We start from the raw sequence: 26640 nt of genomic DNA on the forward strand, positions 1-26640 counted from the left end.
ACATTGGCCTCAGTTGCCGGGATCCATCCTAAATCCTTGTTGCTGTTTCCACATCAGTGCTCAGTAAATACCGAGCCCCGTGGCCCCCAGGATTCTTCGGGTGGTGCATGCTCGGCGTCAGGACGTCCGCCTGTAAATGTAAGCTCAAGGTTGCCCAACCCGTTTAAGCAGCACTCCAACAGCAACATGCTTTTATATATATTCCTGTTTGGCCGCTATGTCCTGCAGGATTTCCTGGTTTAAAGCTTTTCCGCAGTCCCTCCTTTGGGGAAGGTATTGCTTGGGTGTCTGTTTAAAGGTAAGGAATCTGCAGCTAGATATCTCTTTCAGATGGACAAGTTACTTACCTTTGGTAATGCCTTATCTGGTGGAGACATGATCTAGCCACAGGTTCCTTACCGACTCACTCATCCTCCCGCACTGTGAAATAGTTGTTAGTGTCATGGCTGGTCACCTGCAGGGCCCTAGCTTCTTTTTTAACACATCATGGTCAGTCACTTCATGGCTCCATGCTTCTGGCGTGGAAAGTCATGAAAAGTACTGACGTCAGCGCACCAGAGTGGCGGTTATATTGACGAGACGGATGTCACATCAACAACAAACAAGATGCCTACAATGTCACGTGGGGTCAACCGACACCACCTACCGGCGTACAGGGGTACTGCTAAGAAAAATCTTTCAGGTCCAGCCTGACGCCTGGAAGTTCAAAGGTAAGGAATCTGCGGCACAATGTCTCTATCAGATTAACTATTATTGTAGAGGATTATTGCCTCTTCCCTATAGGCAGACAAAGGCACCTTCCCAAGCAAGCTTTGGCAAAGCCATTACAGTTGGCTTTTATTTGAAAGAAATCAGTTTTGTATTGATTGCGAGTTTGTGTTACTTGATGAGTGGGTGAACGTGAAAGCATACAAAGGGTTGACAAATGGATGAATGAGTGATTGGGTGCATGAATGGATGGATAAATGAGTGCATATATGAATAGGTGAGTGCATGGATAGACAAGCGGTTTAGTGAATACTTGATGATTGGAAGTGTGATGGTTCTTTTTAAATGTAAAATAGTGCCTCATGGATTGCAATGATTGCTTTGTAAAGTAGGTGGAATGATACTCTAAATAGCCAATATTTCTCTGGGACAAAACAAAAGCATGCTCTATGTATATTTTAAAGCACTGGTAATAAAATGTTAGCACTGCTAAAACAGGCTAGACACAAAATTTTAGTTTACCATTACAAAGTGTCGAACATAAGAGAGTGGTTTACTACTAAACACATATATTATAAAGATTTACTCAATAACAATATCTATAAAAAGCACACCTTGTTTATTGAAATGTGCTCAACCCTCAATAATGTGAAATTTAAAAAATATTTGGTCTTTTCTTGTGTACTATTGAAACACCTTTTAGCTTACATATGGTTTGGGAGTTTCATCTACAACGTCATTTTACAGTACATTATGATACCAGTTATTAACAAAAATGCACCACTTTGCAAACCCACTGAAACAAAAAATAGAAACATTTAGTAAAAAAAGTATAACATTTGCAAAACACATCATCTCCTTGTACATACATATTTCGCAGAGACTAGGCTATGACAAAAATGAGGCACGTGGTGTATAACTACAGTAACGATGGCCATTCGAGACACGCAGATTTCAGATGAACATTGTTCCTTGTCCACGTGGAATGACTCATTCACAGCTGAGGCAGTACTGAACCAGCCCATAGTAAAGGTACCATTATTTAAGGCCAGTACTAGACAGAAAGATATCGACGGTATGCTCTTCAGAGAACAGACCTTGAGCTGTCTACATCAAAGTACAGCACTAGAGCACCATTTTCATGTGATAAAACTTGTCCGGTGAGGTGTGGCGGTGGCATACAGTTCCTCGAGGTCGTCCGAAGGAGGTACAGTACATCTTGGTCTGCTGTGCCTTTGGTGGTACAAACTGCTAAGGTATTTTGCTACAGTGGACCAGCGTTGTTTTTGTGTTGTCTTCATTGGTGGGACATTTTGCCTCATTTTTTAAAAAACACGTGGCAGTTTGTTGATCCAAGATTGTTTTCAAAGGTTTATGGCAGAATTATCTGATCTGTTTTCGACATTTTAGCTCGAGCAAGATATTGCACAGGTCTGGTTTACCTCCCGATGCATTTTCAGTTAGATAAATACTGCTTGCATTTCAGGTACAGTAACATATTTTACGTCGTTGCATTCCACTTTCTAAAAATGCATTGAAAGTTCAACTGTACTAAACTAACAACAGCGCCCATTTCTCGCTAACAAAGTGAACTATTCTTCATATATTACTGCATTCAAATAAATAAGCATCTATTATTTCAATTAGAAGCTATAGCAAAATACCTGACAGTGTTACAAACAGCTTATAAGAAAAAATTACTAAAGTGGGTTTCATGTTGCTTCCTTGTCATTCAGTGCCATACGTTGGCCTCTTAAACATTACCTTTTTTTAATTGTTTTTTAAACTGAGGTTATATTAAAAAAAATACAGGCACCATGATTAGTATTCCATTCAAGGTCTTGGCCATGGCATTGTGTACATTTCTCCATCTTCCAAGGGCTAGTATGCAGTGGTGTACAGGACTGAACGAACTTCGCCAGATATCCTTTAGAAATAAAAGTCATTGACTTCATAAAGCTTTCAAAACGTAGACACGCTCAGGTGGATAAATAAAGCAAAAGGCCAGACTTGAATGACTTGTCCAAGTTATCAGTATTGTCAGAAGAGCTCCATGTGCAACCTCATTCTCAGAGCTTCCCCCAGCTCCCCTAAGAGGTAGTTATCATCATGGTTTTCTTCCAGTTTCTCTAGCTCTTTCTTCTTGTATATGGGAACGCTGATTATCTCCAAGTTGTAAATGCCAGGCAAAGTCCTCCTCTTAGCTGGGTGCAGGAAGCTGAGACCATCTTTCTGATGGATGCGGAAAAACTTGTCTTCGTTGCCACTGGAGATGGCGTAACGCACATGGTTGCTGAGAGGTTCTATGGCGGGCATTATCTGTAAGATATGCTCCTTGTTGCTAAGCATGGAAATGTTGATCTTCATCAGGAGTGGGACATCAGTGTCTAAGCTTGCCAAACTGATGGGTCCCTGTGAAAATAAAAAAAGATTCAGAAGTTATAATAGAAGCACGTCTAGAAGGAACGATTAATCAAATATTTTGCAAGAAGTAAAACACAAGAACGAGTGCATCATGATGTCACAAGTTTAAAGACATGCCTGAGAAATAGAGCTGAATTTTTAGTATGAGTGACGCGATAATGAGATCACCATAGACATATGGCTTTGAGTTCATCTAATTCCATAAAGCTTTCAATACCATTCCAAGAATAAGGCATGCAAAAAAGTTGGACAGCTTTGGGATATATTCCAGGCTTGTAAACAGTGCTAGGAACTGGAACAACAATCTATATTCCCCCCTCCCACCTCAAAAAAGCAACAACCATTGACCAAACCAAAAGGCCTTGCCATTGGGATCTATTGGCTTAGCCAATGGTCTTTAGCGTATGCTGTACAGCTTCCCTGATGCGGTGCAACATTACTAAAGAACTCTCGTAGGTGCACTCACACCCCTTGGAGAAAACAAAATGGAGGGTGCGGATGGGGGAGCAACACAGATGGCATATGTTCGGGGAAGCAACAAAGTGGGTATGGCTAGGCTAAAAGAGCAGTATGGAGGTGGTCGGGAGAAGCAACGCAGGAAGGTAGTGGGGGAATAGCACATGTGCAAAAGAAAAAGCAGTGCAGTGAAATAGGGGAGAGAAGAACACAGCTGAAAAACACGCATTCTCGTGGAGCATGAAAAGCGAGTAGTGGAAGGTCACAAGTTATGCATCCATACTCCAAGCGGAGGAACAAACACAGGAAGAGGAAGGAAAGGCCACATGATCTAGAGGAATGAGAATCAAGCAAATAATAGTGACAATAAAGCCAGCTAATGGTCAGGAAGGAGCCTCTTCTACAATAGTAGACAGAGCCCCTGATGTAGATAACTCATTCTTTGCAAGCACTTGTTATATACTGCCCATATGATGAAGGGCTCCACCGCCCACGTGATGAAGGGCTTCACTGCCCAAGTAGTAAGGTCCGTATTTCTAATTATTCTACATCTTTCTAACACCAATCTGAGATTACGAGCCACTTGTAATGAGGGCATTTGCGACTTGATACTGGACTTATGAGAAGTTAATGTCGATGTTGCAGGAAGAGAGCCTTTTTCAGAACTAGCTTCTGGTTAGCAAGGGGGTGCGGCACTACCTGACTGCATGCATGAGAAAGGCACTGAACACAGCACACTAGCAAGTTTCACCCATGATAAGACATTGATACCATCACCAACAGGTGGAAAGCTGGCATTTCAAAACTGAGAAGGAAGCCACGCAGCGCTGACATCTTTCAGTACATAGCAGCCTTGTGAGATTTCCTCTCAACCATCTGCATGCAGAGAGATGCCTCGGCAGCTGTAGCCCTTAATTGGGTGAGACTGGCCTGCTGGTGCTGCTGACAGATTGAAAAAGCATTGAGTGAACTTTCTGCCCCATGATTTGTCTAAAACAGAGCCACTGCTCGGACCACTTCCTTCTATAATAATGGCACTACAATTAGGGCAAATTACCCATGGTGTAGAAACTGCCCATGAGGAATGTCATGCCTTTCATTCCTGGAAATCACTGATAATAAATAAGTAAAAGCAGAAGAAATTGGTATTGAATAGGCACATCCTTGTGGCTAAGTGATATTTGACGTTTTCCTAAATACCCTTACTGCACATCACAGTTAATTATCCCAAGAGTATAACTATTTGATATTGGCTGCTGCTGTAACATCACCTCTCTCAAAAGATATCACCACGTCACAGCGACTATCCACAAAAGGCTGATCGTCTTCGAAATATGTCTGTTTTATCCTGAAAAACTCACTTTTAAAGTAGCAATGTATTTAAATATTGAGATTTTTTTTAAGCTTTTGCTTAGAATCAATGACATTAAAAAGCGGGTGTTCCTTAGTGAAATATGCACGCAGACTCCTCTTCATGTGCCTAGACTCTGTGGTGCTTGAGAAAGGAATACAAGGGATATGTGTTTTGAGTGGGGTTTTCCTCCATTTATGTTCCTCACAGCAATGTTAAAATTCAGTAGTGGCTCCTACCGGATGGGGGTATGGGGCGGCGGCAAGGCGGGAGTGAATTAAAAAAAAGAAAGGACTTACCAGAAACGGAGGGCCACCGTGGCGTCCTCCGCCCTTATCCTCTTCCTTCTTCCTATCCCAGCCAGCAGCAGTAAGCACCCGGGCACACAGGCTCCTCATACCCAATCAAAACACTGCAATGCAGCATTGTGATCGGTCTGAGCACCGTGGTTCGGCGCTCAGACGGGGACAGGAAACCTGTGCTCATGACTGTTTGGCCGGCCCTCTTGAGCCGGCAAAACACTCATGCGCACTTGGCACGTTCCCCACCAGGCTGCATTACACAGTCTGGTGGGGAACGTGCCAAGTGCGCATGACTGTTTTGCCGGGCTCAAGAGGGCCGGCCAAACAGTCATGAGCACTTAGGGAGTGCAACCACTCCTCCCCCTCCTCTGGCCAGCCCCACCCCACCACTTACTGCAATAGGAAAAATAAAATGATAATTATGTTACGTTATTATAATTTTATTATTCCTTTTGAGCAGTGGAGCCATGCTCCTCCGCCTTAGCGGAGGACCCGCCACTGTTAAAATAGCTTGATAAAACAAACCCTGGAATTATTTGCAAGCTCCACCATAGACATCTGTGCTACTAGATTCACAGATTCACCACTGCCAACCCCATATATGGGCTACTGCGTTTAAGAGCCATTTATAATATAGATCATTCAGGTACATGTGGCTGCTATATGAACTAGATAATGTTAACATAAGTCTTGGAGTCGATGTTGAAAAAAGAGAGTATAAAACCCACTTTAAAAGAATGCAAAAAAATCACAGATTTCGCAACCTTCATTACAGATGCTGCTGAACCATAAGCCGTAGCGAATGGCCAGCTGAGCAATGCAGGCTACGCACTGCACAAAATTGAGTAGTGACCGGCAGAGGTTCCTGAATGTGGCAGAAGTGTGAGAACAGTGTGTATAGACTGTTGGCAAGTGAGTAACTAGACATGACTGTATTTACATGGGAGTGTGCGTGCACATACAACCGCACAACCTGTCACCGACAGGTAAAATGACAATTCAGCTTACCCTTACCCTTCCAACTTGCACCAACATTTCAACTGGCTGTCCAGTGGAATGCTGGACAGCAATGGCCAACCGAGTGAAAAAATACACATTTTTTTCTAGTTCCTATCCATGTTTATAGAATCCACATAGCTGCCACATCCAAGGTGGTGAAAGGGGAGTGGCAATGCTTACATAATGACAGCCCATTAAACGATAACTGTATTAGATCCATAAACCATTAAACCACACTCCTATTCATTTTACTTTTGCACTCAAGAAATGCTATGCACCATAATAATGAAATTAGACACTTCTAAGCAGCTTAGCATGGACACAATCTAGCAAATGCGTGGAAACCTGTAACAATATTTTTTGGCAATTTGGACTTGAAAGCCTTAATTGAAAACAAATTATACAGTTATGATCGAAAGCACTAAATGGTAGAATACCTCATTTGCCTATTAATTATTAAACTGCAATTTTAGATTTTGAACATGGAAACGTGTTTTAACATGAAATTTCAAAATTATATATGAAGTGTAAATCGAAATGTGTTTAGGTTTGGGTATTTCTTTGCTGTTGAAATCATATTTTCGAACACAGTCTGAGGAACCTTTCTACTTTTTTAAGTTGAAGAAAAATACATATTATAAGGAGAAAGGGCCAGATGTGCGATGGATTTTTGCAGGCGCAAATGGGTTTTTGACCCGTTTGAACATGCAACTATCCTGTGGGCAAAGTACTAACCCTATTTTGCGAGTCGCAAATAATTTGCAAAATAGTTTTTAGCGACTCTTAGGAAGGGGCATCCCCTTCCTAATAGTGACCCCAACAGCTATGTAATAATGATTTGTGACCGCAATTGCGGTTGCAAAACACTCACAGTTTACCACCCTTTTCAGAGGGGTGGTTAAAAAATGAAAATGAAAAGTTACATTTTTATTTTTTAAATGCATCCCGTTTTCCTTTAAGGAAAATGGGCTGCATTTACAAAAAAAAATGCTTTATTTAAAATCAGTCCCAGACATGGAGGTCTGCTGACCCCAGCAGGCCACCATCCCTGGTAGTGCTAGCCATTCCCAATGGGGTCCCAAAATGCGACAGCCTCATTAATATTCATGAGGCATGCAATTTGCGACCCCATTGGGAATCGCTAACAGTGTCTCAAATACTGTTGTACATAGCATTTTGCGAGTCGCAAAATGCTATGGTCATACATCTGGCTCTCAAGTGTTTAACCCTTGAAACGCACTACAAAAGAAAGAAACTAGAGTAAGAAAACAGAGGCAGGTATACAAACTATATATGTTCAAAGGAGACAAGCAAGGGGCCCATGGTAGGAAATCAGGCACACTCCCCAGTTGATTCTAAGCTGTCACCTCATGATACACTAATGAGCCTTGCTCTGTTAGATAGGAGCAGAACAAACTAGGAAAGACTAGGAATCAGCAAATAAGAGACAAATAAAAAAACGGAAGACAAGTCATACAGATAGCTGCTTATTGGCTCACCAAGATGTTGCTTGTTTCATTTAAGCTTCTCTTTCTTCTACCATCCTTCTGAGAGTGCCCGTTTACTGCGCATTCATAGCAGCCTTCTGGGGACAAAGAATTATCTTCGTGTTCATCGTCTTCCTCATGAGGTATGTACTGGCCTCTATTAAATCCCAAGCCTGAGACACAGTGCCTGTGGAACAGTTAGCAAGATACTATAAATGTGAAATTGCATGAATCAGTCACATATTCAGGACAAATATCGAGGCCTGGAATAACTGTATAGAAACGTGTCTACAATTTTCTTATTACAATCTACAGGTGGCTTTAAGAGACATTCAGATTTGTACTTATTGCACCGCTTGGAGTCAGGTTCTTACCTCCATGTACCTACACACTGAACTAGAGCCACTATTGAAAGTCCCTTTAAAGTGCATGAAATATATTTTACAAACAAATACAAACTGTATATTGGCTTACTTGGTTCTATGTCAGAATATAGAGAACAGCAGTTTTGTTATACCAGAATATCCTGTCAAAAATATTGTATACAAAATTATTGAGTTTCCATATTTTGCATGTGAGCTACCAACATTTTGGATGAGAAATTTAGTGTAACAGAATATCGCCAAGTAAAGAAACTATATTGAAATATTCATATATATAACCATTATATGCAACCATGTTTGAATAAAAAACATACATGAAACTTTATTTGAAAATAAAATTAATATAACATAGTTTTAATTAATAATATGAATGAAAAATATAAAAATATACTTGTATATATATATATATCTCCTTTAAAAATAAAACAATATTTAATAAAATTCTAAAAATACATTAACATTTTTAATAGTAAATTAAAAAGTTAAAATGAACACATATTAACAAAAATATGTCCAACTTAATTATTAAATTTTGTAAATACAATAACAATAAATAATATAAACATTAGAAAAAATAAAAATAAAAACACTCAAAAATAAACAACAACGGCAAAAGTGTTGGACTTCAAAAGAGTTTGATTTTATATTCTGGCAAAACATTTAAGCTTAGAAGGGAAATTGCTGGACTTGGGAGGGGTTGGATATACTATTACCTCTCCAACAAAAGCAAAATTAGAGAAAGCGTTAGATTTTAGAGGCGTAAGAATTACTATTTCCATTCCAACATAATCAACAGCAGGGAAAGTGCTGGACCTTAGAAGGGTTAGGTTTACTATTCTAACCCCAAGATGAGCAACAGTAGGGAAAGTATTGGGCTTTGGAGTGGTTAGTGTTTCTATTCCCACTCCAATCCATGCAACAGTAGGGTAAGTGTTGGTTTAGATTCACTATTCACTCTCCAATCTAAGCAACAGTAGGGAAAGTGTTGTAATTAGAAAGGGCATCCCTTTTTAGATTCTTTAAGATACATGTTCAGATAGCTTTTGCTGTTCAAAGTGTTTGGTCATATGACTTACTGCCCTGTTCGTGTGATCAAACTACCAAACAAAGCACTAGTCACTTTATCATCTTTTGCCCTCTATTTAAGGACCCCAGAAAATAAATTTGTATTACCTGTATTGCGGAAGACCAAACTGAGAGCACAACAGAAGGGCTTAACACACTTACAAAGTCTTGCGGATAGGGAAATCTGCTTTGCTGTTTTGAATTTTATAAGGAAATCACTAGCCATAAAAAACAGATATGAAATGGTCTCCCAGTGTTAAAATATGGGTGGGGATGTATTGTCATATGCTTATGTGGGTGGAAATGTATTATTACATGCTGTTTAAATATTGAATGTTTTATTGTTTTATGGAAAGGAAGGTTTTTATACTTTCTTGTTTTATTACCTTGACAAATCTTGTATTTGTTTTTATTCTTGGCCTGTATGGACTATGGCCGAATAAAGAAAGTATGACTGACTGACTGAAAGGAGTTAGATGAAACTTTGGCTTTACCAATACTTCTGGTATATTTTGAACAACATTAGCAACAACCTAACGTTTATGCTAATTGCGTTCAGAACTTGCAAAAATAATAAATGGCTCACCCAAGGAGGGAGGAAGAGCTTGGGAGAGAGAATGTAAGGAGAAAGCAGAACACAGGACCAAGAGCAAGAAAAGGCAAGAAAACACATGCACTACAATACAGTATTAAACCAAAAAGAAAGAAAGTACTTTGCTGAAGTCAACACTGGAAAGATACAAGTCATCCAATCAAAAGTATATAAAATTAGCTATGCTCTAGGGCAGGAACAAACAGATGGAGGGGAAGAAAAGTGAATAAATAAGAAGCAAGAAAATTAGGAAGAAAAGAGAATAACCACATAGAGGAATGAGGTCAGAGGCCCAGTTTCTTTATGGGGTTATGGAATGCAGAAGTAACTTGCAATATCCTTTCAATGTACATAAGGGGGAATTGTATTCCTTATAATAAATACATGGTCATTCTGTCACCCTTCCCAAAAACAGAATCTATCTTTGGTGTCTTGCTATTTCATTTTAATTGTAGAGAAACAGAATAAATGCTGAATATGTACTCCAAACTTAAACACACTAAAAAGCCCTTTGTAATATTTACTTAAAGATATTAGGACCAATTTATTTGTATCAGATTAAAAAATGCTGTTTCTCAGATTGTGTTCAAACCTGCAGAGATTCTATCTTTCCTATAAGAACCTAGGAGTGAAATAAATATATCAATAAATATCTTCTTTCACTTGATCGCTTTTTCATTTTAGGAACTCATGTCAGAAGAAGGAGCTGTAATTATGCTCCACGACCTGCCTTTCACCTTGGCTCTGGAGGCAGGCATTGTGAAGTCAGGTGTTAGCTGTAATAAATTCTTACAGTTGAGCAGCTAAGTCATTTCTTTAAAGTAATTTATTTTTTACAGGTGACTAGATGAATTGTAGGTGTAGTACGGAAATTAAAGACGGGTCTCATACAGGGATGGCACGCTATATTTTGGATGGATTTGCATGCTTTACCTATTTTGGAAACAGGAGAATCAAGTAACAAGATTACTCCTAAAAAGTGTTCCTTAGAGAGAAATAATACATTTCGGAATATCTGTAATCACCACTACTTACTTGTTAGGTCCTACAGGAATCCTCTAAGCTACAGGACTTGGCCAGCCTGGAGATAAAGTGAAGTTATTGTTATCAGAAGAGACAAGAGAATATAATCACTTCTCCAGAGCCCAGTGACAGAAACATATGAGTTACACTGATATTTATTTGGAGTACACTACTTCTAAGATGGTGTCAAGATATTTTTGTAGAATAGTCTTGTGGTGGGCCATCATCTCTGCCCAGTTTTCCCCTATGGAAAGGCATTTAAGAACACCATATAAATAGAGAAGATGTGTGTCAACATTATACTGCTTGCAAGTCAGTTCATAGGGAAGCACTCTTAAAAGAAGTTATGATTATCATAGTCTAACAGAGACCAAGGTAGACTTGATGAGCTTTTTATGCACCAAGTGACCAAGTGCAGAAAGTAAATGGCAGGAAGGACCATGCAGCACTTTATTGATAGAAGGGCCTCAGTTCAAGGTGGAGAGAAAGTGAGAAAAATCTGAAATATAAGGAAATTCAGGTAATTAATTTGGTTGGGCCTGTGAGTTGCTACCAGCATCGTTTTGCATGCGCTGTGGCTTGAGAGCACTTTTGGGGACAACCAGAGAGGAAAAGCCAAAAGGAATGTGTGATCCAAACTGATCCATAATACATCTTCAAGAGACAGTATACATTTATCATTCCAGAAAGCAAAGGCCAGTTCTTTTTAGTTTCCAGCAATGGCAGTATATCCAAAGATGGATGGCCTGATCTCTGAAAGATAGAGGTCCTTATGTTTCTCTAAATTTCCCATTCATAGGGGGCTTGACGAGAGGAGGCAGTAAGTTCTTCCATGAATGTGACATAAACATGGTAGTAATGCTATCTTTCTGTTCATATGCACTAATTTGAATTTTCAGATCACCAGAAAATTTCTCTGATCAACAGACCTAATCCCTACAATGTCAATATTGAGACCCAATCTTTCAAAGTTTATGGGTTGTGAACATTCAGCAAGGCCAGACTGTCTTCCACCCAATATTAATCTAAAAAACGTTTTATGGTGAAGTCAGGTAACACATTGAATGCGAATAGGCATTCTTGAGATTTAAAGTCAATGGTGAATTTCAGGGTTGCAACGAACTAAGCTAGCATGGTCATGTTGAATGCTTCCTGTGGCAGAAGAAAACAATTGGATACAGAACTGTATGTAACTCTTTGTTTTTCATTTTCACCACAAAGAAGAGGGTGTAAAAGCACTCTGCAATTATTCAGAGGGAAAACATTTGATTGCATATATTTAGCAAGATCAACAATCTAGAAGGGGCACTTCTTTCAGTGTGTGGAGTTAGGGGTAAGAGAGGAGGATATACAGAAGGTGAAGTTCGCTTCACCACCAAACACCCCCAAAGTGCTAAAGAAATGCCTTTCCAGGAATGAAAAAAAATCAAGACCTGCTGAGTCAGGAAGCACTGATCCATAACCAAAGGTGTAGGAGATCAGCTCATCTTATTCTGCTCTGAATTAACATTGGAGGTGAATAATTGATTACACAATCTGTAAAACCTCTTTATGAATCTGCTGGGGAATTACTCATCCTGAACCCAACCATTAGGAAAGCTATGGAAACTAGGGGTGTGCGAAATATGAGTAATTTGCTTTTGTGTAATTAAGCCAAATTTAGGGACAATTACAAGAAATTACACATAATTATGTGAAATGCAAAAAAGGTGTGTAGAACACAACTGCTGTGAACAATAGCCAGAACAATTGATGTTCTGACTGTTCACTTTATTCCCACAATACAATTTTTATGTGAACGGCGGCATAATTATGCAACGTGGCCTAATTTTGGAAATTTCAGACATTATGCGAACGACGCAATCCTTGAGTGATCAGGACTCCTTTGGGAAATGAAAGAGATTATCAAAAGCGAAACTGGTTCTGAAACTTTTCTGTTGAAATTAAAAGGATGCCTTTCCGCTCAAAATGATATTTGTTACGAATGAACAGTGCAGCCACACTTACCAAGGAAATAAGTGGCACAGACCTGTGTCAGTATCATCAAAGGAGTATATGGGTGGCAGACCAAAGTAAACAAGCAAACATTTCTCTCAGGGTTAAGTTGAAATTTCACTCCAAATGTGTGATCCACATTTTATGTGCTTATTGAGTACAAATTGTAATAAATATTGCCAAAATGTGTTTCACATTTTATTACTATTTATTACAGTAAGTGTATAAGTAACGTATTCTGCTGCCACCATCTGTGTGACAACAATTGTGAGTTAGGCACCTTCAAACATAGCAACATGTGTTATGCGTTTACTTGTCCTACAAAAGGAAGGATTTGTACATTCGCAAATCAAAGAAGATTTAGAGCTTGACTGATAGACCCTAAACTTCAGATTCAGTTCACATTTTATTGTAAGAATAAATATTGGGGCTTAGCAGAAATGCGAAGGCTTTCAACAATGGTAAAGAAAGTATGTTGCACATACCTGTTGAACATTTTGCATATATAGTTGGGCCATATAATTAACTGAGAAGGATACAGATTATAAAGCTGACATCTTCTTGATGCAATAGCAATTAAACAATTATGACACAGTTAATTCAAGAAGGCTATCGGCTTTGGGGCTATATTATAAAGAGAGCTTAGTTGTATAGAAGAAGACATTAAAATGTTCAGTAAGTTGATGGATTTGTATTTCGACCAGCTATAAGGGACATATTTGGGGGGTTTTACATGTGCCTCTAGCGAAGAAAAGTTACCTACTAAAATAGAACACCTGCTGTGAATTGAGAGATTTGTAAATCATGCAGCAGATGGATGGATGACAAAACCCTGCAGGCATTTACTCTGCACACCTTTACCATGCAGTCAGTACCCTGTGTGCGTTGTTACCATTTGTTTCTTTAGCCCACAAGTCATTACAACGACTTGCTTTAGGGGGCGCTGGACTTTGGAATAGCATAAATTACTATTCCAACTCCAGTCAACGCAACACCAGGGAACGTGTTGGACATGAAAATCCAACACCAGCCCAACAACGCACCCCCTACAACAAGTCGTTGTAACAACTTGTGTGCTAAAGTAATAGGTTGTAAGGTCGCATGCGGGGTACCAACCTCATTGTAAAGGCTGTTCATTGTAAAGACTGCGTGTTAAATGATGCTTCCCGCAGCAGATATTAAAGATCTAAAAGTAGATGGGAGCTATAGGGGTATTATAAGAAGTGGGTTGTGTGATCAAAATTGTACTACAACGTTGATGAGGTATTCAGTGGAGTGAAACATTTTTGTCCTTCATGCATGTGAGCAAGATAACATTTAAATGGAGAGACCTGGTTCAATTTTAATAAGCACAGGCTGTCACTCAAGAGCTGAAAATAACATAAAAAAATGTCTGTTCCAGTTTAAAAAAATAAAGAAAAAGGATTACATTGTAACCATAGTGCATGACTGAAGTAGGGAATTAAATGATTGTTGATAGAGTGTACTTTTCAGATATAAAATAGTCTCTCATTCATTCCACTAGAGGCAGAAGGATACACCTAAGGTGTCAATAAAAAGGAGATTTTACTAAAATAATTCTGTGTGTGGACTGATCCAACATGTTATTGACAATGAATCAAACCAATGGCTGAATATATCAGAGCCAAAGAAGCCAATTTGTAAAGATGGCTGAGCCAAAGGTGATCAGAGTAAATATATACTGTATTTTCATCATGAATGGCACCAACGCCATTACATGCCAATCTATTAAGAAGCTGAGATTGTACAACAGTGTTAACATTAATGGGCTGAATGAAGGGCCTGACCTTCAGGAGGAAATAGTCAGGCACATGCATCAACTGTTTTTACGACCGCAAACGGTGCAATTCACAAACAGGCACATGCATCAACGGTTTTTGTGAGTACAAACGGTGCGATTCACAAAAATCGTCCGTTTGCGCCCGCAAAAAGGCCTTTTGCGATTCATCAAAGTGAAAGGCACTCGCAATTTAAATTGCGATCGCATTTAAGGAATCGCAATTTGCGATTCCTTAAATGCAATGCATGTACTCCTTAGAAATAGCAAATTCGCTATTTGGGTCCGCAAAATACAGAGAAATTACTTTGGTCTGTATTTTGCAAAAACCTTGAAAAATGTACTAAAGTGCATTTTTCAAGGTTTCAGGTTACACACACACCTGCCTTTGGGGCATGTGTGTGTGCAACATGTGTGCACATCACAATTTCAGGGGTGCAACAGGGTATCATTTTGACACCTTTGCACCCTTGAAATTGCATGAGCAATTTGCGAGTACCTATTGGGACTCGCAAATTGCGCATGCAATTTCCCATTCATTCCTATGGGCCTGTAGCCCATAGGAATGAATGGGAAGCCATACCTTAATTGCGAGTCGCAATTTACAAGTCGCAATTAAGGAATGTTTAGAAATCGCTATTTTAATAGCGATTTCGACATGCATCGGCTTTTGAGAGTCCCTAATTGTGATTCCTTAATAATCGCAATTAATGACTTGCAAAAGTATTTCTTGATTCATGTGCCCCAATGTTTTTACTCTGGTCGAAATATCGACCTACAAACATATTGCTTCAACATTATTGGCATCAACATTATTGACTATCAATATATTGTTTTGGTAAGTGTATATAGATAAGTATAGATTTATCAGTTTTAACTCAACATCTGCTTATCATAATGGTATAGAAGTAATAAATATTGTTAATGCAATATATTTGTAGGTTTACATTTCAACAACAATTTAACCCCTTCAGTGCCCCGCCCTTTCCCCGCCCTGTACCGGGCGTTGAATTAGCGGGCGGGGTTCATGACGAGATAGTCTCGTCATGGGCACAGCGCAACCGCGCTCCATGACGAGACTATCTCGTCATGGGCACTGAAGGGGTTAATGACACCCATCCCCACCATAAACAAAGAACACATTTCATATTTATTCAAAATAGGAATTAAACGAAGAAGCAATTCTAGGAAGGAAGAGAAGACTTGTCTCAGAAAAAGTGAACAAATTCAGTTTGGGAGAGCATAAGCTTGCTTTAGAAATACACTCCGTTTTCATTTACGTCCTGGTAGGATTGGAACCAATTCATGTATTCAAGGGTATTCTTTTCTCTCTTCGATTCACACAAAGAACAGGCCCTTGTCTTCGTTTGTTTTCTTCTTAATATGTGTGCTGTCAGATTCAGCACATGTACTACTGTTTTGTACCTTCACGCTGCATACTTAAAGTATGACATTTACAATAGAACTGCAGTTATCCCAAGTGGCTCTACTACAGAACCAATGTTTTTGGCAAAGCAATCATAAATACTTAACCAATTACAGAAGCAAAAGTACCTTTCAGGTCAACTGAAACCTTTACCTCACAAACAAGTTAGCACAGTTGTGTAACAAATCTAACATACACAAAAATAAGCTTAATGTGAAAAAGATATAATACATAAACAACTTTTATGCAAATAAAATCACCCATCTACCTAAGTCTTCTAACCTTTCCAATGATTCATGAAGCAGCAAATAATTATGTTTCATCCAAATAAATATCTAATAATGTATTTAATGATTTATTATTTTTAAATTATTTATTAATTTGAAATTGTATTTATTTATTTATTTTAGTGCCCATTCACCCAAGAGTATCTTGGTGCTTGAAAGGCTCCGAGAAACTTACCAGACATAGCCAAGTCAAGGAAAATAAAAAACTAATAGTGTCTCTTCAGTGCCCAGTTAAAATGGGCAAAACCAGAAAAGCTTCAAATCTCCAGCACAAAGGCATTTTAGGGAACTGGGGCAATAAATTGAAAGGCATGTGCTTTAAAAGTAACAAGTGTGAGCATCAGCAATGATGCGCAATTCAATGAACATATTGGGTCAAATTGAAAGAAAATAACTGATGATCAGTTTTGTAAAAGGAACAGAAGGACTTAAACGGAACAGTCAGGGGCCCGATTCACAAAGAGTCTCCACAGTCGTGGCATCGTCGCCTACGTCATGGTGGAATCTCGGCACTGTAATTTCTCATTGCAGAGATTCCGCCATGGTTGCGTTGACTCCGTCATGACTGCGGAGGGAAACATCCATTACAACACAGTCATTACATTGTACTGCTTTTGCAACGCAGCTGTTACAACGCAACTGCCTTTACATCGCATGCCATTACAACGTATGCCATTACAGTACAATTCACTACAACGCATGCCATTACAATGCAGACCATTACAATGCATGCCATTACAATGCATTAGGTAAGTAATAGAGATTTTTTAGTTTGAGGGTGGGTATGGGTTTCGGGGTAGATGGGAATCGTAATTTGTACCCTTACACTATCCAACACTTTCCCTACTGTTGCACTCTCTGAAGTGGGAATAATAATTTCTACCCCTACACTATCCAAAACTGACCCTATTGTTGCACTCACTGGAGTGGCAATAGTAATTTTTACCACTACACTAATAAAAACATCATTTAAGGAATGAAAAGGCACCTTTTGTGATACCTTTGTGAACTTTGACTTCTAAAGAAAAAATAATAAAAACATCATTTAAGGAATGAACAAGAAGACTAATTGTCTATGTATTATGGAATCTGTGGATTTGTATTGTTCTGAGATGTGTTTGTATTTACTATCCAACACTTACCCTACTCTTGCCATAAAAGCATTATGCGTTGTAATGGTATGCATTGTAATGGAATGCATTGTAATGGTAATTTTAAAAAATGTGTTGTAATGGCATGCGTTGTAAAATCATGCGATGTAATGGTAGTTGCAATGTAAAAATCACGTTGTAAAAGCAAACATTGTAATTGTTTGCGTTGTAATATCATATATTCGACTGCGGAGGCTCTTTGTGAAATCGGGCCCACAAAGCTGCACAAGAAGCCAGTACATGGACTGACGAGTAACAGAAATATGAAAAACTATCAGAGACCACAGACAAATCTAATGGCCAATACAACTTGGAGAGAAGGAACTCTGGGAGCTAAATGTAAATACTAGTAGTAGTAGTAATTAGTAGTACTAATAGTAATAATAGTAATAGTAGTCCCAGTGAGAGAGCAAACAGGCTGCCACAATCACAGCATGCTTCACCAGAGGAATAAAAGAAAGAATTATTCACAAACTTTACAGTTGTAAGAATGCCTTTGACCACAGCTCCTCCATTTGGTCATCAAAGATGAGATCCTGGTCAAAAAGCACAACCAGGTTTTAGTCCGACTTACAGTAGTGGGGAGTGATCAGCGCTTGGCAGGCCATGGACTGAACATCCAACAGGAGTCATCACCTCACACCGTCTGGATCTTAATCTAAATCAACAAATTTGTCATCCACATCTGCATTACATGCAGGCAACCTGACTAATGGAACTGATTGTCCTCTGTTAGGACCTCAGCAGGAACAGACTGGTGTGGCCCTATAAGAATAGTTCTGAGACAGGACTGGATTACCTCTCCTGATGGAGAGCCAAGACAGGTAATGTTAAGCATTTGATGTATATAATTTTTTCGTATTATCGAGAGGGAGAGGCCTTGACTTCTAAACCTTTCGTATGCAAATGTACCATAGATAGGTTTGGCTTTTGAATATCACTTGGGGAATCCATTGTTGTGCAATGCCAAAAAACAAGAACACTGAATGTATACATTCATGTTTCTACTACATTCTGCTATCTCCATTCATTCAGGGTGTGCTAGACTGCAGCCACCACCGAAGTGCTTAAAATTAGAGCTTTGATGCTGCCACACTCCCAGTGTGTGGAATGTTGGCATATTATCTTTCTCATGAAACATTTAGCAAATCAGAAAGCAAGATGACTGCACTTGTTTCTGTGAGGTTTCACAGATCTTAGGATACTTGTGGAACTGTATAAATACAACTGTATAAACTGCAATTTATTACATCTGTTTCGGATATCATATATTATCCTGCCATTTTGTAGACATACGCGTGTTCCTTTTAGAGAAAAGAATAGAGGTTGTGTACATGGGTTTGACACTCACCCATGTCCAGCTCTGAAGTAGCCAGGCGGGCAGCCACAGAGGTAGCCTCCTTCTGTGTTGGAGCAGCCATAGTTGCAAGGATTCTTGGAGGAAGAGCACTCATTCACGTCATGACATCCAGTCGAAAACTGGTCGTAAGCAAAGCCGGATGGGCATGCACATTTGTAACTCCCAAGGGTGTTATAGCACGAGGCCGAACCGCAGGCATTGGGGTTGGTGCATTCATTCTCATCTAAAAAGAGAAGAAGGACATCACATCTTGTTAAAGCATGTCCTGCACTTTTTCATACTACACCAAAAAATGAAATTGAATTCGATCAAACATGTCCCATTCATTATACAATATACATTTTGAAATGCCTTGCCACCAAGAACAGACTATTATTGCAACTGGTTGTACGGCTCGGACGTGGTGGTGAATCAAGCCAAACAGGCACGTGCTTTTCCAGTGCAGGCATCCAACATATACAGATTAAAATCTTCTCTGGAATATAAATTACCACAAGCTGTAAGGACTGAAGAGAGGACCTATGTTTAAAACAAAATGATAACAGTAAAGACATCATTAGTGAAATGGTTGTTTAGAATTCTATTGCTTTGCTTTTTATCACGTGTGCCTGCAAAATCCCCTCTGCTAGACCACCCTTTTCCAGGAAAAGCAAGTAGTTTACAATTTGAATGTTGCAGCAGTCTGGACTGTCTCACTTTGTAGAGTTTGCCAACAAAGGGGGGGCGTGGACATTGCTAAACTCGCGTCCTGTGAGATTGAGGGGTCACAGAGAGTGCTAGAGGGGGAGAGTCCCCTGCCTGCTCCATCCATGGCAAACACGCGGCGCCAGCAACAATAGCTGGGGGATGCACTGCACACAATTCCCCAACTATTGTGGAAAATTCAAATGAAAGGTTTCTTAAAGAAATTGTGTTCGGAACACACTCTCTTGCAATAGAACAGCAACTTTTCGGGAATTTGGTGCACGTCCCAAAGAAGTACAATTGCAGCAAGACGCCATTGTTCCAAATTTAATCAGACTTGACAAGAGTACGTGACTTGTTTGCTCTAATTGGGGAAGTGAATCGGAGGCACTGCAAAATGGACGACCTCGGAGGAAAAAACAAATCTTTTAATTGCATGCATTTTATTTCTGTCTCAGCAGCTTTGACTCTCAGACAATTGAACTGTAATACTCTGATTACATGGCCTGTGTTAGACTGCCCACGGAGAGATTTAACAAAAGTTATGCATTAAAGAAGAATGTGGATCAGTACAACAGTAACCTGTCACATAGATGCTGTAGCAGAGTTCAGTGAGTCTGGTGTTCAGTGATTCCTGACAACAAAAGTTTCTGTTTACAAGGAGTTTTTATCTAGCGAAGATTAAGGTTTCTGGCACTTTGTTCTGCTCTGTCCAATAGTTTAGAAAGAGTAATTTTTACAAAAAGCGTCCACCATGAAGACAAAATGAGGTTTTGCAAGTCACATATCAGTGTGGAGAGGTTGTATGGTGCTGCATTAGGAAGTAATTGGGTTGTTATATATAATCTAAGCATCTAACAGATTGATTTAAATTTACTCGAGATCATTGCCAGGCTTTTTCTACCATTACGGGGAAACGCTGTGTGAATACTTTGTCCGTGACAGATAGCCAAGCCTAAAACATTGTGTGCCAATCTAGTGCTGCAATTGGGAACAAGGCTCCAGCAAATCGAATGGACGACGGGACAGCAACAATATTAGGGGCATATTTATGAGCCCCTTAAGCCGCTGAAGCGTCACTTTTTATGACGCTCAGGCAGTGCAAACTACAAAATCATATTTATGAGGTCACGCAAAGCCGCTTTGCATGGCTTTGAATGGCCTCATAGATGTGGAGTAAGGCAAGGCAGTGCAAAGCGCTGCGTTTCCTTACTCTGTGCTCTGGATGTTCCCACACAACACCCATGGATTTTGAAACTTTCCCAGATTTACATACCATGTAAGCCTGGGAATTTGCCAAATGCTTACACTCTCCCAGGGGAGGTGCAACGAGGAGAAATAACTTTATTTCTCCTCGTTCTTTCCTCTTTCCAGCTGCAGCACACATTGAAAAAAAGCCTACCAGGATTGTTTTTGTGAAGGAAGGTGCTCTTTCCTGCACAAAAACAATCCTGCAGACAACACAGGCGCCCTTGCACCATGGTGCAAGGGTGCCTGTGTTGGCGCTATGCTGCCTAAACTGCGCCAGTGCAGGGGGATAGGACAGGAATGCACCATATTACATAAATATGGTGAATTCCTGACCTTTCACTTTGATGTATGGCAAACCCCCAGTGGCGGCTCGCAGTGGGAGTGCTGTGGGGTGTTGGGGTGGCGCGGGGCGGGAGAGGGCTAGGGTGGGGGGGTCAGTGGAGTCGGACATACGATGTCCACGAGTAAAGCAAGTAAATAAATAAATACAACTATTTACCTTGCGCTCGCTGCATCGCCAACTTGGATGTCGTATGTCCAACTCCACTGACCCCCCTCACCCTTGCCCTGCCCCGTAGCACTCCCTCTGCGAGCCGCCACTGCAAGCCCCCATAAATGAGGCCCGTAGTGTGTCTGTAAGCATCGTAGCTTTGTGTACCTAAAAAACAGTGTCTTACCCCCTGCACTGTCTGGATGCCAATGGGGCAGAGCGCTTTGAAGAGGGCCTGAGTGTTTCCACAAAGGGAAATGGGAGGATGGCACCACTCTGCAACTATTTTAAGGGTGGCACTCCAACTTCAGTGGATAGCCGCTGGGTTCTCCAGTGCATCCTGGCAGCAATTTTTGGCTCGGACGGTCGGAACCCCACCATGTACCTGGGGTCGGAGGGGCAGAGTCTCCCAGTGGCAGATGTATGGGTGGTGCAATGTATGACTTCACCGCTCCTGAATGGTAAAGCTAAAGCTTCTTTCAAAGACCCCCACCAGTGGGTAGGAAACGGGTTCAAGTTGTTGACCATCTTTTGTCTAGCCTTCTTGCTGCACGTCTCTTGGAGTGCCTCGACCTGGTGCACATTTGCTTATGAGAACATGCAACAGGGGCTCCCGGACTACATGGTGCAGCAGAGTACAACTATTCAAATCAGATAATCCCCACCCACCCCCATGGAGATCCAAGTTTCCTCTTGGTTCGGAGTGTTTAAACTAGACAATTGAGTCATTTTCTTGTTGCAGCCAGGACATTGTTCACACAGCTAGTGGACATTGTTTTTGTTTTGGAAGCATGTTTGAATTTGAAGATGAATACCAAAAAAACATTATAAGGACTTAAATTGACTTATGGAAATTAACAGCAATATTTAAAAGTACTGTTTCAGAGATGATCTTGAAGGAGTATAAACTCTTATCTTCTTATGCACATTTGGATTCTAAGCTTCACAAGAAGTGGGAAGTCTCCTTATTATCTCCTTAAAAACTGTTGCTATTTTTATGATGAATATATTGTATTTTAGTTAGTGGTATACTATTAGGAAAGTAATGTATTTGTTATCTGTACAACTATATAATACTGATGTATGTTTATTTATATTTTCAGTTTAGAAAACACCCAAAGTGTATAACATGATCAGAGAGCGTGTCAGAGAGGGGAATGAGATTATGCCAAATCCTGAATAATATAAATTACAAACATTATATTTATGTTTCAGGTCCGGAAATCTCAGATTCCACTAAAAACACAGAGAGTTTGATACATAGAGATATTCTGGAAGTATACTGTTATAGCATGTGTTCTATGAACCAAAAGAGAAACAAGGCACTAAAGTTTTTAATCTTGTTTTTAAATATACACTGCAATACAGCAGACCTCAGTGCCAAGTAGAGTGATACGTAAGAATGGTGGCATTCAGTGTCTCTGTTATCTCTCTTATCCCTTTACCCCTGTCCATGGGTCTAAATACTAAACGTTATATTTGTATTGTGTATGACTGTCGATATGGAGAAGTGAATAAACATTCAGCACTCCCACTGGATCCAAAATTCAGGTTAGTACATTCTGACAAGCACCTCTTTCCAAATATTGACAGGCTTATACATTTCCAAAAATTAATATAAAGTGCCTCCCAGTTTAGCAAACCACCTCCACCAACTGGGGTCTGCAATAATGTATACTATATCTTCTTTGAAAATTTGCAGTAAAGAAAAAGAACCTTTCTATTCTCCCACTATGCGTGACTAGCAAACATTTTGAAAGGCCTTTGTTTGTTTACTTGGTTTTTTAAAAATTTATTTTATTGTTTTCATTATAAACAAAACAGCAAGACACTTGATTAGGCAGATTACCCGTAGCATTTGACAGGATGGCACCCCAATCTACAACCCTGTAAGTAGAACCATCTCTACACAGTGTTACATAGTCGACATCAACACTCCACACTCCCGCCCCAAGACCCACTCCCTTAGTCTGAATCAGAGGTGTCATCGTCCGGCACTGGTGGCGGGTCACATATTCCCCCCCTGAACTTGTTCCATGCCCCCCATACCTTGTCCCATTTACGGGGGCAACCCCTCCTAATGAATGCCGATCGCTCAGCCAGCATGGCTGCGTCCATATCCCTTCCCCATGCGGACAGTGAAGGCACCCCCACCGCCCCCCATTTTTGGGCTATATTTCTCTTAGCTGTCATTATCCCTAACGTGGCCCAGCCCTGAGCCTGGCGGCTGAGATCATTAGCTTCCAACACGTTTAACAAACAGCGCCTGGGCTCTGGCACCAACGACACCCCACACGCCTGCGACATTGTCCTCATCACCCGTCTCCAGAAGTCCTGAATTACGGGGCAATCCTAAATGGTGTGGAAAAATGTTCCCTCCTCCCCACAACCCCGCAGGCAGAATGGGTGCAGCGCTCTGCCCATTTTGTGTAGCAAGTGTCTAGTGTAGTATGAGCGATGCAGAATTCGGAGCTGCACCAGCCGTAGCTTCGAGGGTATGCCCGCCTCACGTGGCGAGGCCAACACCTCACGCCATTCCGGGTCATCAAACTCACCGACCTCAGCGGCCCATTTTTCCCGCACGGGCCCCATTGGGTCCGGTAGGTTGTTGATAAGCTTGCTGTATGTGAAGGACATAGCCTTCTTAGGCATGTATTCCGTCAGTAATCTGTCCTCCAGCGGAGATGCCTCCGGAACCTCCTCGCCGGGAGCCTGCCTCGCGACCAGGGCATGCTTAATCTGGATGTACCGGAACCACTCCGAGGGGGCCAGTTCATATTGTTGCTGCAAGCGGGAGAACGGGACCACCGCCCCCTTCTGCCACATATCGCCTCTCACCGAAATCCCGATGCTATCCCAATCATCGAAGCCCCTGCTATTCCTCAGCCGCCCCAACCGCTTTGCATCCCAAAGAGGCGTGAGTTGAGTCAAGACCCCTCGCCACCCCAGTTTAGCCTGAGCCGCGTGCCAGATGGTCACAGTCTGTCTCAAAGGGCCGATCAATGACGGGGCCAGTCTACCATCTTACACAGGCGACAGCATACCCCTCACACCCAGTATGTCTCTGTCCGCCTTGAATGCTGGGTCAGACTGTGGCACGTGGAGCCATTGATTAATTACCTTCAGCTGCGCCGCCCGGTAGTAGAGTTGGATATCAGGGAGCGCAATTTCCCCGTCGTACCACCCGCGGATTAATTTAGACTGGCCCAGTTAATTGTGTAGCCGGACGCTCTGCCAAAGACCTCACAGATGTTAAGTAGAGCTAATATAGAATGTCTAGGGGAGGACAGATACAGCAACACGTCGTCCGAGTAAAGGGAGACGCGGTCCTCCCAGCCGTCAGACCACATAAGGCCCCGTATCATGGGCTCCCAGCGTATCCAAGCCGCGAGCGGCTCAAGCGCCAGGGCAAAGAGTAGTGGAGATAAGGGGCAGCCCTGTCGCGTGCCACGCGTCAAGGGGAAGTCCTCCGACATATGTCCATTGGCCGTGACGTGGGCCATTGGATTGGTGTATAGGAGCCGCACCCAGGCACAGAATTTGGGCCCAAAGCCCAGGTGTGACAACACCGCAAAGAGGGCCATTCAACCATATCGAACGCCATTCGCGCATCCAGAGAGAGAAGCACCACCGGCTCCCGCAAGCGGTCCGTCAGGGCCAACACCCCGTGTAGGCGCCTCAAGTTATGAGATGTGCTTCTGCCTGGCATGAAGCCAGACTGATCTGGATGCACTATTGCGGACAGGTGCGGTATCAGCCTGGTTGCCAGCAGTTTTGCAAGGATTTTGGCCTCCGCATTAAGCAGAGATATGGGGCGATAGGAGGTACAAAGATCGGCTGGCTTACCCAGTTTCGGAATCACCACTATGGTGGCCGTGCACTGATCCAGCGGGAGTTCGCCCCTCTGCAAACTGTGAGTAAACATATTTAGTAAGTGTGGGGCAAGCGTCCCGGACATCGTCTTATAGAGCTCGACCGGTATGCCATTGGGCCCCAAAGCCTTACCGGATTGCAACGCGCCGATTGCCGCCTGTATCTCCTCCACCGTGGGCTCGGCCTCCAGGAGGTCCCGGGCCTCAGGGAAGAGCCTGGGCATGTCGAGGTCTCTGATGTATGTCAGCGCCTCCTCCACTGTCATGGAGGAAGCGGAAGAGTAGACCTCCCGAAAGTGCCCTGCCAGGGCACACACTATTGCGCGCGGGTCGGTCGTCCTCTGTCCCTCATCGGTGCTAAGTTGCGCTATCTACCTAGCGCCACTGTCTCGCCTATCAAGCCACGCTAGCAACTTTCCAGTGTTATCACCTACGTCAAATTCTGTGCTTCGTGGCTTCCAAGCGTTGTCTGGTGTGCTCCGCGAGGTGCTCCCTGTACCTTGCCTGTGCCAGTCACAGGTTGTGGGAGGCTGTAGGAGATGGATCTTGGGCCTGATGAACCTCCGCCGCGTGAAGCTCAAGCTCTAGTGACTGCAGCTCGGAGTGTTTTTTTCGCGCTTATACGCCGCTATGGAGGTCATAGCCTGCCCCTTAACGACCGTTTTGTATGCCTCCCAAAGAGTAGTCGGGGAGTCAACAGAGGCAGCATTTTCTTGAAAGTAAAGGCTCGTTGCCTTCGCTATTGATTTCTGGATATCAGGGAGCCGGAGGCAGCTGGGATGCATCGAGTAGATGCGGTGTCTCATCAGGTGGTAGTGTGTGTATTGCAAGAGTATCGGGGAGTGGTCAGATATACATCTGGGTCTAATTTCTATACTGTCAAAATTTTTGAGGCAGCCAGCCGAGCCCAGGAAGTAGTCCATTCGAGTTAAGCTATTGTGTACCCCAGAATGGTATGTAAATTGTTGCGCCGTTGGATGATGCAACCGCCATAAATCTGTCAGCCCGAATGCTTCTGTAAAGCTCCCGAGGCGGGATACTCCCCCGCCCCCCGCCCATGCAGGACAGCGGTCACTAAGGTCGTTCATAACCGCATTAAAGTCTCCGCCCAGTATTAACTCCCCCTCCGGTAGAGTCAGCAGAAACGCGCTGAGCGCTGGGAGTGCCGTGGCATGTAGTGCAGGTGGAATATAAACAGACGCTATATTTAGGGGCCGCCCCTCCCATTGGGTGTGGACCGCCGCAAAGTGCCCCGAACCATCAGTTTTAACGTTGTGCACTATTAAGTGGGACTGCCGGCGCACCATTATGCCCACCCCCCGAGATCCGGAGGTAAATTCGGAGTGTGCTACCATCTTGTACCCCCATCTATCCATCGCTCTACTAGCAGTGCCAGTAAGGTGGGTTTCCTGTAGCAGGACCACCGCCGGGGCGCACCTCTTGATGCCCTGCAGGACCAGACCCCGTTTGATTTTGTCCCCCAAACCCCGCACATTCCATGTGAGTAGAGAGAGAGGCCGCACCGGAGTCAGATTA

At 41.9% G+C, this 26640-nt stretch overlaps 1 protein-coding gene across 1 annotated transcript in view; it reads right to left on the reverse strand.

Moving 5' to 3' along the window:
• Positions 1–1308: 1308 nt before the first annotated feature.
• FBN2 (fibrillin 2) overlaps positions 1309–26640 on the reverse strand; it is a 969744-nt gene continuing 944412 nt past the window's right edge. Inside the window, exons 63-65 of the mRNA XM_085632710.1 lie at positions 18799–19030; positions 7740–7914; positions 1309–3120 (exon numbers count right to left, since the gene is read on the reverse strand). Of these exons, the coding sequence (XP_085488836.1) occupies positions 2749–3120; positions 7740–7914; positions 18799–19030 (779 nt within the window). The 3' untranslated portion in view covers positions 1309–2748. The remainder of the gene's footprint in view (positions 3121–7739; positions 7915–18798; positions 19031–26640) is intronic.

This window comes from Triturus cristatus, chromosome 2_1 (genome assembly GCF_964204655.1).
Source record: "Triturus cristatus chromosome 2_1, aTriCri1.1, whole genome shotgun sequence".
NCBI classification, from domain to species: Eukaryota; Metazoa; Chordata; class Amphibia; order Caudata; family Salamandridae; genus Triturus; species Triturus cristatus.